Genomic DNA, 21102 nt, shown 5'->3' on the forward strand with positions numbered 1-21102 from the left:
GGTGGGGACCATGTGCAGGTTGAAGAGGGATAAAGAGGAAAGAGCACCTTGAAATATTCACCCCAGTTGGGTGAAATGAGAGGTATGTAACTGATCTCAAATGAGACGCTTTATCAGCAAGGGACAGAGATCGTGTGCTTGTCTTGGCCCTATGAGTCAGCGTGGGCTAAGGGATCAGGAAAATGCCCGGGAGTGGCTGGCCCCATAGGCCGGCGGGGTTAGAACAGCAGAGGGGAGGGGAGAGGAGAGGAGGGCTTTCCTGATGGGCAAAGAAGTGGAGCACAGGCTAGGCAGTGGGACTGCGTGTGTGAGTGTATGTGGATGCATGTGTGTGCGCGTGTGTGTGAGGCGGGCAGGTATCGGAGGAAGTGCAGACTGGGTGGAGAAGGCATCAGGAGGCGTGAAGACCCACTCCCCGCACTGTGGGGTAGGGTGCTGAGGCTGGCGGCACCAAGCTCCCCAGCTTGGGCTCATTTTGGGCCTGCTGTTCCAGTTATAGTCTCTGGGACGCCGTGAAGGTGGCAACGTGCTCCCAGAACTGTAGTGGCAAATTATGCCTGAGTCCCAAAGGGGAACGTGTAATTTCGGAAGCGGGACTAGATCTTTGTTTGGAGCACTATGTTTAGCTTTATTTTTTTTCCTTTTGCTTGGGTGAACTGCTGGTTTCCCTCTCACCTTTCTAAAAACAAACTGCATTAAAAATAACAAGAAGGCTTCTGTGAGGTTCAGGATGAGAGCGGGAGGGGCAGAGGTGGCCGGGGAGTGGGGGGTTGCGTGGAGTTCATCTGGTCTATGCCAGGGGTCACACCATGTCCACCAACGCATGTGGCCAGTCCCCGGCACCATCCAGCGGCCTGGCCTGGTGCTCACTAGCCGCGGCCTGTGCTTCTGGCTCTAAATAAAGCTAGTTTAGGGGGACTAGGGTCCCCTTCAGTGATTCCCCCTTCACAGGGCAGAGTTGGGTCTGTGGGTTCCAAGACTCCCCCCAGATCCCAAAAGACTTTATCCTGGCCTTCCTAAGCCCTTCTGACCCCCAGGTGACTGTGTCTCCCAGGTTTTTCCAGCCAAGTATCGGACAGCCACCGGGGGCTCAGGCCTCCTGTGGAGTCTCCCGGAGCCCTCTGCTCGGGGTTCAAAGGCAGAGAGAGTCTGACCCTGGGAGTCTGTTTCTTGGCTCATCATCTCAGCCCCCCTAGCCTCATTTGTCTGCTGCCCAGTGCCTCCTTCCCGAGCTGAGCCCTTTGCTTTCTTGACTGTGTTGTATTTTATCCTTCTACTCCTTTGCACTTGTTACCCCCTCTGCCTGGAAAGCATCTCCTGGCTTTGTCCACCCAGACTGGTGCTCATCCACCCAGAGCCCCATCACCTTCTCTAGGACCATTATAGTGGTCTCTGACAAAGTCGCCTGTCTCCAGTCCTGCCTTCTGAGGCTCTCTGGACCCTGCAGCCCAGGAATTTATCCTAGAAAGTACTGAGTCACAGTACCAGAGGCAAGGCAGGTACTCCTTGCAGGCAAGGATCTCATGCCAGAAAAGGATGCAGGAAGTTTTCTCTAGCATAGCAAAGGGGCGTTGGATTATAACACTCTTCAAGCCTCCCTTTTACAGGCTTTGGGAAAGTCGGATGATGCCCTGGTTCTTGTCTTTGAAAAGACTTAGGAACCATGCCCAAGCAGGGGTTGGTGTGGTCCAGCGGTTAGAAGAAAGCACCAGGAATGGTAGGGAGCTTGGAGTATGTCTGCGATGGGGAGGTTTGAAAGATAGGGTGGGCATGTGAGGATGGTATTGAGTAAGTGGTGCCAAGGGCAGTGAGAAAGTGGGCGAGAGAGGGGCATTGGCTGAGCAACTTTCATGTGCCTCACCTGTGCTAAATATGCATGACCTTCAACTCCTTATACTCACTGTTGCCCTGTGACCTGGGCTTTTGTACCCATTCTGTGGTTGGGATGCTGACCCAGAGAGGTCAGGGGGCTTGACCAAGGTCACATAGCTGATAGAGCAGTGGGGCCAGGATTTAGACCCTGCCTTACCTAACTCCAAAACACACGTTCCTCCTGTAGCTTTTATAGCCTCCCTGCTTGGACAGCTCTACTTCCTTGGGGCTGTCCAGTCTTCCCTGAAGTGGTTTCCCTAACCCTGTTGCTAACCAGCGTGTTTAATTTGTAGCTTGCAGATGGTCTGTCGGGCTCTGCCCCCACTAACATGGCATCTTCTCCATCCAGTCCTCATGTATGTATTGTTTACCTATTTGCGGGCTCTTTGATTTCCCTGGGGGGCTTGGGGTGGGAGTAGGGAGTTAAGGAAAGGAACAGAGGAAGGGGAGTGGGAGGGAAAGAAAGGAAGTACATTAGACCTTGAACAATGTGGGGGCAGGCACGTTGGGGCACCAGCCCCTGCACTGTAGAAAATTCACAGGTAACTTTTGACTTTCAAAACCTTGGCTACTAATAGCCTACTGTTGACCAGAAGCCTCACTGATAACATAAATAGCTGATAAACACAGACTTTATATGTTGTAGGTATTACATACTGTATTCTTATAATAAAGTAAGCTAGAGAAAAGAAAATGCTGTTAGGAAAATCATCAGGAAGAGAAAATAGTTATAGCACCGTGCTGTATTGGAAAAATCTGTGTATTAGCACACCCATGCTACTCAAACCAGTGTTGTTCAGGGTCAACTGTATTTCCTGAGATCCCACGGAGAACAGTGACCTGCCCTGTGTGATGGATGAGGAATGGGGAGCAAGATAGGGGAAGATCCTCAGAAACAGCACTGAGTTATCTTAGTTTGTCTTGGGACTTAACTTAATCTTGTTTACTGGCATGAGGGCCAGAGTGTTGGTTGGGGTTGCAGGGGACAGTGGAAACAGGGAAGTGTCTAGATTAGAGCTGGACTGCTGGAACATGGGGCGTAAAAAAGCTTCTGTGGGCAGTGGCAGGTTGATTTTCTCTGCCCCTCCCACAGGCATGAAAATTGTGTGTGACCAAGGAACCTAGGTTGTCTGGGGAAGGTTCTGAGATGTTTGCTGGGGCTCACAGTCTGCAACTGGGCTGATTTCCTTGCTTGGTGTCATCTTTAGGGGTCGTGGGTCCCTCTGGGAAGATGACTTGGCATTTAGCCTTCACCACGCCCTCATGAAGTCCCACGTTCAGAGCCAGAGCAGCCTCTGAGCTGCTGGGGGAGCCATATGAGATAGGACCTGCCAACAATTAAATTCTGTTCATGGTGCTGGGGGAGGCATTGCTGTATTGGGCATCTTAGGATTTCTAGGAAGAGGCCATATATATTTTTAATTTTTTCTGATTTATCCATTGTAGAAAATACAGAAAAGACAGTGTAAAGCAGAAAGTGAAAACCACCTGTATTCCTACCAGTTGGAGACAAGCACTGTTAAGATTTTGATGTGCTTACATTTTAAGATATCTTTTTTGCGTGTGTGCAGACTTTTGTTTAAAAACATAATTGTAGTCATGTTGTACCTTTTTATAATTTGCATTTTCTTTATTTAAAATTATGTAATGTTTATCCATATCAGTATATTCTTTAAAAACATGGCTTCATGTCATCTCATTATATGGACATCTACAAAATTTTAACTACTTCCCTATCATTGGACATTTAATGATATTAATTTCCACCGGTGCCTTTTGTTTCTTAGAGGAGTTATTTTTATTTACTTTAGACCAGCCCATTTCACGTTGAGTCCTAGGCATTTTATAGCCTTTGTTGCTATCTATGTGGAATATGTTTTTTTAGTGATTTGGTCTAATTGCTTATTGTTAGAATATAGGGAGACAATATTTTGTGTATTTACTTTGAAACAGACTCTTTAGGAAGCTCCTTTATTAGTTCTGAAAGTTGTTCATTGATTCTGTTGGGTTTTCCAGGTAGGTAAGATGGTTTTCTTCAAACAGTAATAAATACGTCACTATCTTTCTAATAATAATTATACCTTATTCCTTTTTTAGAATAACAGTTGATAATTGAGGTGCTAGTGAACAAACATGTTTAGTTACCGATTCTAATGAAAAGCTTCTGCCATTTTTCCATTAATTGTGATAATGATTGGTAGTTTCAGATAGATAGTCTTGATTTTGTCAAGATCGTGTCTTTTATTATTAGTTTATTAATAGCTTAAAAATTAGGTATAGGAGTTAATTTTATCCACTGCCATTTGTCATTTATCAAGATGATTATTTTTTTTTCTATTATTCTGTTAACATAATGTATAATTGTCTTGCATTCCTGGATACTTGGTCATGGTATTATAATTTACCATAATTGAAGTCCTCTTATCCAGTGCAATCAAGACAGGTAGTTGATTAGCAAATCGAAGAAGTTAATTGAATGGGGACTGATTAAAAGCCATGTGTACACACCATAAACATTGTATATCTAGCCCTATCTATGTATCTTCCTTTACCAGTCATTTGACACATGCCAAGGCTTCTTTAAATTTGGATCTGTAATTAGAGTACCGTGTCATCCTTCTGGTATAAACCACATCCAAAATACATTATCTATGATTTTTCCTTTAGGTTTATTAAAGTTTGATGAGATTTTTCCACAGAAAAATTGGACTGTGGAGTCCTTTTAAAAATTTAAAATTCCTCCCTCCCATACCTTTCCTTTAAAAAAATCTCACTCTTGATTCAACACTTCCATACAACACTCATTGCTCAGCACAGCATGTGTACCCCTTAATCCCCATCATCTATTTGAATTCATCTATTGAAACACTATATTGTGATTCTCCTGAACCTAATATGCTGTATGTTCACTACCAGGAATTTGAATGAAAACTAAAAAATATCATTCTTAATTTTCATCAGTTAAAAAAAAATCACTAAACTCATTTTCTAGATAAGATACCGTTTCTTTTAAATTCAATTTTTATGTATTTTTGGGCAGTCCCAGTGGCGCAGCGGTTTAGTGCCGCCTGCAGCCCAGGGTGTGATCCTGGAGACACCGGATCAAGTCCCACGTCAGGCTCCCTGCATGGAGCCTGCTTTTCCCTCTGCCTGTGTCTCTGCTTCTCTCTCTCTCTGTGTCTCTCATGAATAAATAAAATCTTTAAAAAAAATTTTATGTATTTTTGTAATATCGACTTATTGATCTGATTACCATGTGAGTACAACTGGCATAAACCGGTTTGGGAAGCAGCACAGTGACTCTTGTAAGCATGCAGCTCCTCTATGGGAGCTGTAGCAGCATACCAACCTTCAGTGGGCTCTGTACCTCAGATTGTTAGCAGGGAGAATGGATAGTGTTTGTTGATCCTGGTTAAGGGCAAGTTTATAAGAAATTCTAGTCTATATCATGAACTGCATTTGCTCTTACTTATTTAGGATTTTTGTGTCTCTATTAATAAGTATCACTTTTGTCTTTGTTAGGTTTTGATATAAAATTATAATTTCATAGAACAATTTTTTTGAGATGTTCTCTCATTTTCTGTGCTCTTGAACAGTCTAGTTTCTATGGCCTGAGAATTAGTTTCTTAAGGGTTTGAAAATACGAAAGCCACTCTATGACTCTGAAATATGCACATTGGAAGTTGCATGATATACACATTTATTTATTTTTTATTATTTTTTAAAATTTTTATTTATTTATGAGAGTCACAGAGAGAGAGAGAGAGAGAGAGAGAGGCAGAGACACAGGTAGAAGGAGAAGCAGGCTCCATGCACCGGGAGCCCGATGCGGGATTCGATCCCCGGTCTCCCGGATCGTGCCCCGGGCCAAAGGCATGCGCTAAACCGCTGCGCCACCCAGAGATCCCTATTATTTTTTTTAATAATAAATTTATTTTTTATTGGTGTTGATATACACATTTAATAGAAAAAACCTTTAATAGTCTTGTTTTGTGTACAAAATGTGTAGTAATATGAATCAACCTAAATTTGAAAAATGATTAACAATCATATAATTTAAAAGGTGGTGGCCAAGTGAATTGTATTTATGGTTGAGTTGGTAAATAGGATACTTACCATTTTTTTCTTGAAAATGGTGCTATTTGGGGTGTCTGGGTGGCTCAGTTGATTAAGTGCCAGACTCTGGATTTTGGCTCAGGTCATGATCTCAGGGTCATGAGATTAAGCCTCCCATTGGGCTCCATGCTCAGTGTGGATGGAGTCTGCTTGAAATTGTTTCTCTCTCTCCATCTTTCCCTACTCAGGCACACTCTTTCTCTCACATCAATAAATCAATCACTCTTTAAAAAGTAGAAAATGGTGGTATGTTATATGAGTTTTGAATTTTAGATTTTCAGGAATGCATATCTTGTGTAATTGTATAAGATGCACCCACCTTGTACTTTTTTTGGTAAAAAGTGGGCCCAGGACCTATTTTGGAAGGGGATTTTTTTGGATCACTCTTTACTTCTGTCAATTTGGTAGCTTAGATGTCCCCAGGTATCGTTTATTACATTAGTATAAATTTGTATATATTACTACAATCAAGGAAAACATTTCTGTATATGTTCTATTTTCATACTCATTTCTAATTTGGTGATTTGTGTTATTTATCTTTTTTACTTTTATAGTTGTTTTTCATGCAGAGAGTCAGCCCTTCAAAAATTTTGTTATTAGGTTAGTTTCCTTAATTTCTAGTCATTTTTAAAAAATATTTTATTATTTATTCATGAGAGACATACAGAGAGGCAGAGACACAGGCAGAGGTAGAAACAGGCTCTCTGAAGGAGCTCAATATGGGGACTCGATCCCAGGATCCCAGGAGCATGACCTGAGCCAAAGGCAGATGCTCAACCACTGAGCCACCCAGGTGCCCAGTTTCTAGTCATTTTTAAGCTTTCTTCCTCTGAAATTCCTGTTATATATATTTTGGATCTCTTAGGCCATGACTTCATATCTCTGTCTCTCTCTGCCCGCACCCCCCCATCTCTGCATTGTTCAACTTTTTTTTTGAAGGGGGTATTAATCTACATTTTTTTCTCAAAATTCCAGAACTTTAAAATCTTGTTTTTTTTCATACTCGAGTCCTTATTCCATCTAGAATTGCTTTGTGTTGTGTACAAAGTGTGAGATAGAGATTAGATTTCTTTTTTTTCCCTATGTAGCTAACCACTGAATTCATATCATCATAGAATGACCTGTCCTTTCTTGATATATAAGGACAATTGTGTCATATGTGAGGTTTCCATATAAGTGTGGGTTGGTTTGTGGTTCTCTATTCTGTTCCGTTGGTCTTTCCCTGTACTCTACTGTCTAATTTTACTGTAGCTTTATAACAAGCCTTCATATCTGGTAGAGGAAATATTTTACCTTGTTCATTTTTAGAAGTGTCATTGCTATTTTTGTCTTTTGCTTTTTCCATCTCAATTTTAGAATTAGCTTGTCAACGTCTTTAGAAAAAGTGTTGTGATTTGTGATTGAGTGAATTTCTGGATCAATTTGGAAAGAACATTTTTATAATATTGTCTTTTGAACACATACATGATATATCTCTCCATTTATTTGTTTTTTTTTTAATGTTTTCAATAAACTTTTATAATTTTCTCCAAAAAAGCCTGGTACAACTTTTATTAGATTTCATTCCTCCCATTTTGTGCTTTATTGTTATTTTTACTTGGATTTTTAAGGGTACGGTACATTTTCTAATTATTTTTTGCTTGTATATAAAAGAAATCTATTCTCATATATTGATATTATATTCAGAAACTTTGCTAAACTCTCTTATTAATTCTACTGCTTTATTTTTTTGGGTTTTCTGTGTAATCTATCATATAATTTGTGATTAATCTCAGTTTTGATTCTTCTGTTTCTTTTAATTTCTTTTTCTTTTTTTATTATTTCCTTTTCTCATATTATTGCACTGGCTAGGATCTTCACTTTAATGTTCTATGTAACTGATAATAGAATATTCTTATCTGCTCTAATTTACAAGTAAATATTTTTATGTTACACCACTGGTGCAGCAGGTGAATGATTACTAGTTAGCTAAGAGTTTTTATCATGAATAATGTGAAATTTTACTGAATATTTTTTATGTATCTGTTGAGGTGATTGTATAATTTGTTTAATCTGTTAATGTGAATTACATTAATAGATTCTTTAAATGCTAAAACAACTTTGCATTCCTGAAACAATCTATCCTGGTCATGATACATTATTTATTATTATTATTATTATTAATTTCTACATTGCTAGATTCAGTTTGCAAATATTTAGTTTAGGAATTTTTTTGCATCAGTTATTGTGTGAGTGATAATGGCTTGAAGTTTCTTTTTCTGATACTGTTTTTTTCAGGTCTTGATATTTAGTTAACACTAATCTTATAAAATGACTTGGGGGTATATATACTCTTTTTCTAATCTTTGAGTGAATGAAAAAAGATTAACATTATTTGTTGCCTGAATGGTTGTAGATTCATTTCTAAAACTAGTATTAGTTTTCTAAATCATTTCTAAATCTAGTATTTTTCTTGGGGTTATTTTAAATTGCTGATACAATTTGAAAAAAATGTTTATAGGAACTTTGAGGTTTTCTTTTTCTATGTGAGTCACTTTTGGTGATTTATATTTTATTGCAATTTATCCATTTCTTCTTAAATATTATTGACATAGCATTTCTCACAATAACTTTTTACTTTTCAACTTTTTTCTTCTTCTACTTATGTTCCTTTTAATTCCTAAGGTTATATTTTATTATTCTTGTCAGAATTTGTCAGATTTTTTTTTTAGTCTTTTCAAAGAACTGATTTTTAATCTGTTGATATTTTATTGTTTCCTTGTTTTCTAGTTTATTAATTTATCATTTCCTTCCTTCTGTTTTTGGGGAGGGTTATTATATTTTTAACCTCTTAAGGGCTATGCTTAGTTCATCAATTTTCAAATTTTTTCATTTCGGGGATCCCTGGGTGGCTCAGCGGTTTAGCACCTGCCTTTGGCCAGGGGCACAGTCCTGGGATCCCGGGATCGGGTCCCGCGTTGGGCTCCCGGCATGGAGCCTGCTTCTCCCTCTGCCTGTGTCTCTGCCTCTCTCTCTCTCTCTCTGTCTATCATGAATAAATAAATAAAATCTTAAAATTTTTTTTTCTTTTCTTATATAAGCATTTAGGGCTATAATATTTCCTCTAAGTACTGCTTTATGCATCCCACAGGTTTTGATGACTTTTTTTGTTGTTTTTTGGTCATTTTCCAGTTCTGAGTATTTCCTGATTTTTGCTATATTTCTTTTTTGACACTTGATCACTTAAGAGTAGGTTTTAGAAGTTCCTAGCTTATGTTTTAAGTTATCTTTCTGCTACTGGTTTCAGCTTAACTGTGCTATGGTTCAGAAAATATGGTCTGTGTGTTATGGTTCTTGACATTGGCTTTATGATCTATTATAAGATAAATTTTTGCAACTCTGTGTGTGCTTGGAGAGAATGTCTATTCTCCAAATGTGTTTTATATATAACACATCCATTTAGATCAGACTTGTTAATTGTGTGATTTAAATCTGTTTTTATTCTGATTTTTGTATGTGTCATTCATTAATTTCTGAGAGGGGTATATTAGAACATCTTGCTTTGATTTGATATTTGTCATTTTATCCTTATGATCCTACCTACTTTTACTTTATATATTTTATGCTATGTTACTAGCCATAAAGACATTTAGAATTCACATATCTTCCTGGAAAATTGAATCCTTTAATGATATGTAGTAAACCTCTGTCCATTTGCTTTTTAAAATCTCTACTAATGAGACTGTCTGCTTTGTCTCTTGTAATATAGCTACACCAACTTCCTTTGGTCAGTATTTTCCTAGTATACCTTTTTCTATTGCTTTACTTTCAACTTTTCTGTGACTTTATGTTTTAGGTGTCTCTTTGGTGAATAGCAAATAGACAGATTCTGTTTTCCATTCCTTCCTCCCTTTTCAGGTTTGAAACTATACATTGTTTTTATTCTGTTAGTGATTAGTATAGAAACTCTATCATGCATATTCAGCTTAACAAAGTCTAATTAATATTTATAGCCTCCTCCAGAATATTACAAGGAACTTAGAATACTTTCATTCCAACCATATACCAATTTATAAACTTCAGTTCAATATTTTAGTTTTACCTTTATAAAAGATATTTATTTATTTATTTATTTATTTATTTATTTATTTATTTATTTTTTTATAAAAGATATTTAAAAAACAGTATCATTGGGACGCCTGGTGGCTCAGGGGTTGGGCGCCTGCCTTCGGCTCAGGTCATAATCCTGGGATCTGGGATCAGGTTCTGCATTGGGCTCTCTGCAGGGGGCCTGCTTCTCCCTCTGCCCGTGACTCTGCCTCTCTCCTCAGTCTGTGTCTCATGAATAAATAAATAAATCTTAAAAAAACCCACATCATTTTGAAAAGTAATCCATTTTCTGTTAACTATACTCACATTTACTATTTTGTTTTGTATGCCAGTCTTCTTTCTCCTGGGTCGTCTTCCTGAATTAGAGCTTATGGAAATTCCTAGAATTAGAATCAATTCATTGTAAACTTTCTCACATTTTAATTATTGTTTGAAAATATTTTTATTTCACCTTTATTTTGGAAATACTAGTTTTACTAACTAGTAAATAAAATTAATACTAGTCTTATTTCACCTCTATTTTAGATATACTAGTTTTACTAACACTTATTTTCTAACACTTATTTTTCAGCAGTTTGAAGGTACTATTTTACTATCTTCCTGCTTCCATTGTACTGTTGTCTTCCTAAATCTGAGAACTGTTTTTTTTTTTTTTTTCCATTTTATTAGTCCTGGTAAGTTCTCAACCACTCTCTCTTTAAATATTACACATTCTGCATTCTCTCTATTGTTTCCTTATGGAACTCTGATTAGATAGATATATGGTGGACCTTCTCTGTTCTCCATGTTAGTTTTAACTCTCTCTCACATATTACTTGTTTCTTTGTGTTGCACTCTGACTGATTTTTGAAGACAGATCTTCTAGTTCATTAAGTCTTTAGTTGTTTCTAAAGGCTATTTGACCCCATCTATTGAGTTTCTAGACTTAAGAATTATATTTTTATCTCAAAAGGTTCTTCCTGCAATCAGCTTTATTTTTGAAAGCCTCTTGTTCCTTTGACATAATTTTTAATGTCTTTTTTTTTCTTTTAAACAGCTTTGTTTACCCCCTAAATAGTCCTATTTATGACAATTCTGTTTCCTATTGTCTTCACAGACCTGATATGCAGTTGGTGTTTCTAGCTGACTCTTGCTCATGGTGCCTTGTTCCTTATGTGTTATACTATTTTTGATTGTGAACTCATGTTCCTTGGAACTTTATCTGAGAGTTTTCTGAGGCCTGGATGAAAGTTACATTCTTTCACAGAGGATATGTGTTTACTTTACCAGATGCCTGGAAATGCTACAAACCCAGATTCACTAAAACTAAATGTTTGGCTGGGGCTTTTTGGGCTCCACAGTTAGTTTGCATTTTGGTGCCTTATTTTTTTGGATTTTTGCTTTCTCATTTTCCCCCAAGGATTTTTTTTTTTACATTCCCATCAGCTCAGGCATGCATTTAAAAAGAATTTTAAACATAGCTTATCTGTTAATTTGGGAGTTCTTGGAGAGTTTCTCTGGCCCTCTTGTTTGTCATTTTGCTAGAAATCAATGTCTTTGTTATAGTTTTACATTTAACGTCATATTTGTCTTCATGCAGGTTATATGTCCTTCAGGACTGCATGCTCCAACTTCATGAAACTTCCTACCAACATAAAGTAGCCATTTGTTTTCTTCTTCTTTTTTTTAAAGATATTATTTATTTATTCATGAGAGACACACACACACACACACACACAGAGAGACTGAGAGAGAGAGGCAGAGATATAGGCAGAGGGAGAAGCAGGCTTCCTGCAGGGACCCTGATGCGGGACTCAATCCCAGGACCTCAGGATCATGCCCTGAGCCAAAGGCAGATGCTCAACCGCTGAGCCACTCAGGCTCCCCTGTTTTCTTCTGTCTTTTACTCAGTTCTTTAACATAACACTTGTCTTCATCCTCCTATTACTCCATTTCTTTTGAACCTTATTCTCTTCTATCTGTCCTTCCAGAGGAAGTACTTGCTTGTCAAGTTCTGGAAGCTCAGTTGGCTCTGTCCATCAGTGCATGGGCCCCCTTATAATCTCAAACTTTTATAGAAAGAAGAGGAAAATAGTCTAAGATGGCTATATCTTGCCCTGTGAGGAATCCAGCAGGATTTTTCCAGAAGGAAAGCAGGATCAGAAGTTTTCCCCCTTGGACTGAAGAGCTTGTTTTCTATGTTTATCTTGGCAGCTGGGTGTTAACTAACTAGGTTAGGGCCATGGTCCTTGCCTATGGATGCCTATGTAAGGAGTTTCTGAAGTAAAAGAGAGCTGACTCTCTCCCATCAGGCCCACCAAGCAGGGTTATTCTTTGGGGAGGTTTCTACAGTATTGTGTGTGGATCCTCACCCTTGTGGGTTCAGACACCTGATGAGTCCATTTTCTTAGGTCAAGATACTTATTATTCAAGTCTCAAACTGAGGTTGCCAGTTTATGAGTTTACAGTGAGAACTATTCCTGCCTGGGGGATGTGACATGAGATTATGGCCCAGCCCATGATATCTTACAAATTCAGGAACTGGGAAGCCAAGGTGTGATGGGAGATGAGTAAAGAATCAGAATGAGGAGAGATAGTTCTGTGACTTGAAACTTTGTGGCAGCTGACCAAGATGGACAGATCCACCTATCTCCAAAGGTTCAGGCCATCCCAAGGGTGCTGATGTGCACAACTGTCAACAGTCAACCCTTCCTTCTCTTGTACTTGTGGAACTGGCCAATTCCTTTTCTCACCGACATATTCTTTCTCTAGATGTATTAATACAGCCTACCCATTTAGGGTTAAGGCTTAGTGTAAGAGCCACTCTTCTGCTTTGAGGTGATTTTGCCTGTCCTTGCCCTGAACCACTCTGCATTGATTTCACGGTCTAATTCTCCGAGGGCAGCCCTATTTCCCTTAATTCCAAGTTTTGGGGGAATGCCTCGTTGCAGCTCATGAATACTGACAACAATTTATCCAAAGACTTTGAAGCAAAGGTTTTTTGAGCAAAGGAATCAATTACAGGGTGTGGCTCCCAAGTGAGGAAGCATTTCCAGAAGGCATCCAAGGCAGTTTGTCTCAGAACTTCACGGTTGCACCTCTGAACTTGAGCATTTGAGGGGGAGTGTTTTAACTTCAATAACCGAACAGTTTTACCTGTCCTTTGGTATCTAGCAGATGTGCTAATTAGGTAGATACTTATCTCCTCCTTAAAGTAGGTTTCCTAAGGACATGCATTTGGCAATATTGGTTTAGCACGAATTACTGTATGTGCTTGAAAGTACAAAACTGTACTTCTTCAAAAATATCTCCGGTTCAGATGTGTTGCCAGAGCAGCCTGGCCTCCCCCCACTCCCATTAGTTCTGATGAGAGAGGTTTGATGCCTGTCACTGCGTGTAATCTGGACCTTCCTTTGTGAGTCATTCCTTCTCTCATTTTCTCAGAGCAAATACAAATCGCCCATCAAATGACAAGTGAAGGCACAGGGGAGGCAAGGGGAGGGAAATCAGAGCCGAAATCTGTTAGCTATTTGGAGTAATTGGTTATTTGCTGTGTTTGCTGGTTGGGAAGCAGAGCACATACTTTACGGTCTCTCCTGTTACGGGGGCTGGAGTCACCCGCAGATATTGGATCCTCGTTGCCGGAGCCCTTGGCTCCAGGCGCCTTTCCCCTCCTTGGCATTCCTGTGGTCTCCTCGGGGGTGCACCCCTCCTCCCTCGATGCACACTGCAGGGGGGATAGCCCGGGGTGAAACTTGTCTGGCAAACTCCAGGGCCTCATCAGGCAGGAGGAGGCCCCAGCCCCCTGCAACCAGCCCTCCTTGTCTCTGCCTCCACCCCGTCATACTCCCCTCTTCCCAGAAGGTCTTTCCTCTGGTCCACGAGGGACCTGTTTTCCCATCCAAAGAAAAAAGATTCATCTCAGAGACAAAATTCTCCACTCCCTGTGGAAATCTGCAGGGTGACAAGTTCTCCCTGAGGTCTCATTTCATGCCTTCCTATCAGTAACTGTCCTGTCCCTGTCTCCTCCTGCCCTCTAGCCTGGGTCAGGACAGTGCTTTGAACTTGGTGCAATGCTCATGGCTGAGTAAAAATCCCCTGAGGATGTTCATTGAAGCTTATTAACCAAGCCAGTGTTTTTAACACCTCTCTGACATTAACTGAAGGGTAGGAAACCAGACCGAAGTAACAGCAAGTTCAAAATAGAAAATATTTGAAAAGTAATGTGATTTTGTGTATGAAAATGCACACAGTAACTAGAAAGTGGGTTGACTTTGGCACATAGTAGGTTCCCCCAGAATACTTTTAAAATAGAATTTAAGATAGCTAAGATTAGTGTCTGTAGTTTGATGAATGCTTTAGCAGTCCCAGGAAAGCCTTCAAAAATAGTTTTTCTCTTAAGTAGATTGTTGGAACTCTTGCTGAGCAAAACTGTCTACATAAGCAGAATGAAGAAGGTAAGGAAAACTTTTGCCCAGGCCCTACTGGAATCATCACAAAATCTGAATTCATGATGTCTCATTGCTTTCTTCATAAGTGAGAAGACTGTGATAGAATCTTCTTTCATTCACCCTACTGGATAGATCCCATTCCTCTAGGCTTTCTGCATGGGTGTATATGGTCATGCTGTCCTCAGAGGATCAAGTCATGAGCTCATGTATCTTATCTACCTTAGGCACCAGAGTTGGGAGAGGACTAGTAAGCTGGCATTCCACAGAGGTTCCCTACCCCACTTGGGTCTCCCATCCGGAACAGGCCAGTAGTCAAATTATTAGGTCCTGACCCTTCTCTGCTTACCATCTGCTTGACTTTGCTAGATTTCAGGCACACTTACTCACTGGGCCTTTTGGAAACAATTCAGCATTTTGGTTAAAGGTCTTCCCTTCCCTCCCACTTCTGTTGGTCCAGCTTGAAGTCAGAGTAAGCAGAGTAATGATCTCTATGACAGACACAAAGGTAGGAAGACTATAGGGAATGTCAACAAGAGGTTGAAAGCCCAGTGTTTCACTTGTGGAAATAATTAAGTCATTTTTGTTGTGAGTATGTGGAGTTCTGCTGAATCAACATGGTAGCTGGCTGTGGGAATGTGTTTGTGTGGGTTTGGGGGGCATGAGAGGTTTAGTATGAATGGGGGGGCAGGTTTGAAATTGGGGTACTTGCATGTCTGGAGGTTTATCTGGTCTACATGTAGGCATAAGTACTCCAATGCTACGTCTGCATTTGTATATGTGTGTGCACGAACAAATAGTCTCTTGTTGCTTAAGACTTTGGGCATTAATTAAACAATGAGAGGCATCATATCATTATTCTCGTCATGCAGATGTTGAGCTTTAGGGCAGTGTTTGGGGATCAAACTGATGATGTTGGCAGTATCAACAAGGATATTTGTCATGGTAAACTTTACAGGTCATAAAGCCTCTTTGTAGACATCAGTTTAGCCTCACCATAATCTCAGTGTTGCGTTGTATTATTACCATTTTGATGATAATGATTTGTGCTAAGAGAGAACTCACTTTCAACACACACTAGGATATCTACCTCTGGGTTGCCATAGGTAATGAAGTCCTGCTTAAAATTATTTTTAAAAAATAGACTTCTTTTTTAGAGGTGGGTGTGAGTAGTTCCATATAGTGACCCAAGCAAAGTGTAACATTATAACTTTGGTGATAAATGGATTTGACTGGGAACTTTTCTCTTTGATTCAAGTGGTCATCCTGGGAGAGAACACAAGTGAGACCCCCTCCCCACCCTCAATTTTCCTCACTTAACAGAAAGTCAGGCTTAGAATTATTGTTGTCAGTTTTTCGGTTTATATTCATGAAATGTGTTAGGTCCACTGAATGAAAATGAGAGATTAAATGTTCAGTGTGTGCTGTGCTGATTTGGGTCTTCAGAGGGATTAGACTACCCATTACACTGGATCAAGCCCAGAGAAGCATGTCTTTGTTACATGGCTCTGGTTGCTCAGGAACTGAATGCTGGCTATTAGCTGAAATTGGAGAGGCTGCCAGTCCGTGCCTTGATCAGACTTACTTGCTTGGCTGGCTGAATGATGAGGGGCTTTGAACTTTGGGTATGGGGATATAAAGTTTTAATGGCCAGACTTCTTGCTAAAGCCTGAGATGACACTTAGCAATCAAGCCTTTTGCATTTGTTTCTCCTCCTTGCCATGCTCCAAGACTAGATGCTTGGCTATTGCGAAATAAGGTCAAGAGCACACTTGGAATTTGAGAACATATGCCCATTACCCTTCTGGAGTTTTGGATTATGATTCCACTGACATGGGGCAGGGAGTGGAGCTGGCTTTGATAATCAGGGTTAAGACTGGAAGGGCCATCCTATTTCTGTGGGGTTCATTCTTTTAGGTGTGCTAACTTATTCTGGGACTTTCTGAGGGAGAGAAGGAAGAAATGGGCTTGAAATAACTCTACCAGAAGCCAAATTAGTAAACTAGCAGGAATGGTATTTTCAAGTCACGTCTATGAGTGTGTTAAAAACACAACTTGATTTTCCTGTAATTCAATTTAATTTTGAGCTCACATTTTTCCTGATGGCAGAAAAGCCCTGGTATCCTTCAGCAGTTCAGGTTTAAGTGAGTCAGTTCTGGGCTCTTCCTCCTTGCCCTTCCCTTTGGGAGGCAGTTAAATTCTGGATTGGGCTTCCCTAATGTCATGACCTCCACAGGCAGAGATCCCTGATCACCAGTATGTGTCTGCCCTGCCCACATAGGTCTGTTGATTTCCGGGCACTTGGACCACATAGACAAAATGGTATCTCAGCCACAAGATCCTTTCAGGTCCCCTGGCTTTCTCTCTCTTGACTAATTTTCAAGCCCTTCTGGGGAACATGGTACAGTGTGGCTGCTCTTTCATGACACTCTGGGGTCAGGAAATGCTGAGGGTTCTGTGGCTCTCTCTCCCATGACACCCATGCGGTCATCTCTGCCAAGTGCTCCCTGTGCCCATTCCTCTTGTAACTCCTGGGCCGCTGTTTACCAGATCCCCAAAGTTATGGAGGGGTCTCTTCCATATACACTTTGGAGCTAACCTGGGATCAAAACCATCACAAATCTCTTATTATTCCTCCCCTGCTCTATGCTTTTATCTCCTCTAGATAGGGTGGGAAAACTGGCTGGACAAAATATCTTCTTAAACCTATTTTTTAAATAGCAATATTATCTGTTTTTTGGAAATTTAAAAGCCAAATATCTCCCTTCATCCCTGCTGCTTAGGCATTCATATATTCATCAAATATTTACTGAACTCCAAATATGTGCCAGTACTAGGGATGTGTTTGAAGTACTGGGGATTTAGTGTTAAGGAAGATAAAGGTCTCTGCCCTCATGGGGAAGGAGACATAACAAACAAGTACCTAAATAAAATATATGGCATGTCATATGGTAATAATTGCTAGGGAGAAAAAGGAAGGAAGAGGGGATAAGATTTTCTGGGGAAAAGGGTCATGATTTAAAGTCTGGTGAAGAAGGAGGGTAAAGCAGATTGCATTTGAGTCAAGGCTTGAACAAGGTGAAGAAGTGATCCATGTATCTATGAGAGGAATAGAGCTCTTGGTAAGAGCAGGTGGGTGCTGGAAGTGCTCAAGGACCAAGCAGGCCACTATGGCTGGATGTGTTCCATCATATGGGACTATTGTGTTGAGGATATTTTGGGGGACAAGGTTTGAAAGCAGGGATGCCAGTTGGTAGACTAGTGCAATATTCCAGATGGTAGAGAACAGGGGGGTAATGATTTGGGAGAAGTGTTCTGATTCTGAATATGTACTGAAGCTGGCACCAAAAGGATTTGCTAATGGGCTGAATGTGGGGCATGAGGAAATGACTCAAAGGTGATCTCAGGGTTTGGGGCCGAGTATCTGGAAGGAAGGTGTTGCTATTTATTTACATGAGGGAGACTGGAAGGAGCAGGTGGGTGGAGGATGGTCAGGAATTAGATTCTGGATGTGATACATTTGAGATGCTTATTAGATGTGCAGTGGGAGATGTGAAATGGGGACTAGAATTCAGAGAAGTCATTCAGGCTAGAGAGAGCTCAGCATGGGATCCATCAGCATCTGTGCCATTTAAAGATGTAAGTCTCAAGGGGAATCCCAGGGAATGAGAGTGGATGGAAAGAAGAGGTCTGAGCACAGAGCCTTGGGGCACTCACATGATCAAAGTGTGGGTGACCAGGAGCGATCAGTAGAGACTGAGAAGGCTTGGCTGGTGATGGAGGAAGACACCACCTTGGTCCTCTGCAAAGCGAGGGGGATGTTTCAAGGACAGAGGAGTGACTGCTTATATCAAATACTGCTGCTAGATTGATCATTGAAGTCACTGGTGAGCTTGACAAGTTTTGGTTGAACAGAGACAATGGAAAGCAAGAATTAGACACAAGTGTAGCTGACTCTTTGTAAAAGTTTTCCTGTAAAGGGGAGAAAGAAATGAGCTGGGAGCCAAAGGAGAAAGAGTGTTTTCTTTAAATGACAGGGAACTAGTCACATGTTTAAATGCTGATGGAATGACCTAGTAGAGATGGGAATCTGGCCTGGGCGATGGTGAAGAAGATCATGGAGTGGTGCCCTTGAGTAGGCCAAGGGCACGGGACCTAGGGCATGAGTGCAGCCGTTGGCCTTGGGTTGGGATGTGAGCTGAGCATGCGTGGTGATAGGCAGAAAGGCAGGGTGTGGTGCAGGGGCTGGTGAGGGCTTGAGGATGGTCTCTTCTGATTGCTTCTGCTTCCCAAGAGAAGGAGGAAGTAGGGTCACTGCAAGAGGGAGGAGGTGGAGGACGTCTGAGGAAAAAGCAGAAGGTATAGGGTGGTGGTGTTAGGGGATGGGAGAATTCAAGGACTGGGAAATTAAGGTGGTGTGGACGGCCAGCTCCGGGACCCACTTGAGGCTGTGTTGAGAACTTGGAGTGAGAGCAGCACCTGGCTTGCTGTTTCCCTCTGGCCACATTTGGTTGTACGGGGCAGATGCGCCCTTGTGTTAAACCCAGGTTGGGTCGGCTGGGAGTATGGAAGTACATTAGTGCTCCAGAGAGGGGCAAGGGAGTAGAAGCAGGAGGATCAAGGGGTAGGTAGAGGATTGTAGAGGCAAAAAACAGCTACTCAACATACAAATAGAAGCAAAAAATACATACAAATAGAGGCGAATAATAAACTAGTTACCATACAAATTACAATTCTGTTGCACATATCATTTCTGCCCAGGGGGTGGAATTAGAAGTTAGCCTGTGGGATGCTGGCTGAAAAGGGGGACAGGAGCCACTGAGTGGCAGGCCAGCTGGTGTCACCGGGAATGGGAATGAGGAAGGCCACCCCATGTGCTCCTCACCAGCCGTGTGTCTGCCGGGGAGAACCAGCCCCTGGTTCCTGCCTGGAACTGTGAGGGATGAGGCAGTTACAGCTGGGAGGGGTTCTTGAGGATGATTGGGTGTGCTAAAATTTAGATCTTTTTTGGTGACCATTTGATCTTATAAAAATTTTTTTTGACTCATTTCTTTAAGATACATACTTGAGATTCCCGCTTTTATGGTTGTTTTAAAGATTATAAGCTTGTATTTGATCATTTGTTTTTTTTATTTCAACAGCTCCATTGAGATAATCCACATGATATAAGTTCCTATTTATTGTACAATTCAGTGTTTTTTAGTATATTAACAGAGTTGTGCAGCCATCATCATCATCAATTTTAGAACATTTTTGTCACTCCAAAGAGATCCTGTACCCAAGGATACACCTGCCAGCTCCTCCCAACCACTCCCAGCTCTAGGTGACCACTTTTTGTCTCAGGTCTGACTATTATGGACATTTCATATATATGCAATCATAGAGTATGTGGTCTTTTGTGACTGACTTGTTTCACTCAGCTCATTTTTTCAAGGTTCATCCATGTTGTACTGCCCATCAATTCTTCACTGCTTTTTATTGCCGGATAATATGCCATTGTGTGGATATATCACATTTTCTTTATCCATTCATCAACTGATGGATATTCGGATCCAATGTTTTGTCTGTTATGAATGATACTTCTCTGAACATTTCTGCATAAGTTTTGGTGTAGATGTAAGTTCTCATTTCTCTTTGGTTTTACAACTAGGAGTAGAATTGCTGGGTCATGCGATAATTCTCTGTTGAATGTTTTGAAGAACTGCTAGATTGCTTTCCAAAGTGACTGTACCTTTATACATTCTCATCAGTAATGTTCCAATTTCTCTGCATCTTCACCAATACTTGTTATTATCTGACTTTTTATGATAGCCATCCTGGTGGATGTGCAGTGTTTTCTCACAGTTGTTTCAATTTGTGTTTCCCTGTTGGCTAATGATGAGCACCTTTTCCTGTGCTTATTATCCATCTATTGATCTTCTTTGGAGAAATGCCTATTTAAATACACTGATCCTTTTTGGTTGGGCTTTTTGGCTTTTTATTATTGAGCTGTGTGAGTTCTCCATATAATCTGGTTACAAATCTCTTCTCTGGTATATACTTTGTAAGTATTTTCACCTGTTCTGGGATTATCTTTTTATTTTCTTGGTCATGTTTTTTCTGAGGCATCCTGGTATTATTCTTTATTTTAAAAATCTTTAATTTTTAAAATTATGGAAGGAATATGTGCACACCATGAAAAATTAGAAAATTTTGAGTGATGCACAAAAATAGAAGGAATAAACAAAACATTTATAATGTCATTCAGAGGTAATTGCTATGAACATTTGGGGCTTGATCTCTTTACTAAAATGAAATCAAATTATTCATTTTTTAACCTTTTATAAATCCCATTTGTTCTGAATAACTTTCCATGTCAATAAATGTATTTCAACAGCATCATTTTTTATGTTGAATAACATTTAATCATGTGGATGTTCAGTTTCCCAAACAGTTCCTTTCTGTTGGATACTGAAGTTGTTTCCAATTTTCACTATTATGAATGAAGTTAAATCTTTATGCATATCTACCATTACTTTCTTTGGATAGATTTCCAGAACAGGTTGATGGGTCAAAGTGCATGCATACTTTTAAGGCTGTGGAAACATGCAGCCAAATT

General features: G+C 40.3%; 1 protein-coding gene across 23 annotated transcripts in view; it reads left to right on the forward strand.

The window, feature by feature from the left end:
* Nucleotides 1–21102, forward strand: part of DYSF (dysferlin) — a 216916-nt gene that overhangs the window by 158214 nt on the left and 37600 nt on the right. For 14 of the 23 annotated variants that reach the window (XM_072769771.1, XM_072769778.1, XM_072769780.1 and 11 more), the window contains one exon: nucleotides 2166–2228. The exons of the other annotated variants lie outside the window; for them this stretch is intronic. In XM_072769771.1, coding sequence (XP_072625872.1) covers nucleotides 2166–2228 — 63 coding nt within the window. The remainder of the gene's footprint in view (nucleotides 1–2165; nucleotides 2229–21102) is intronic. 23 annotated transcript variants of the gene reach the window in all.

This window comes from Canis lupus, chromosome 12 (genome assembly GCF_048164855.1).
Source record: "Canis lupus baileyi chromosome 12, mCanLup2.hap1, whole genome shotgun sequence".
Taxonomy (NCBI): domain Eukaryota; kingdom Metazoa; phylum Chordata; class Mammalia; order Carnivora; family Canidae; genus Canis; species Canis lupus.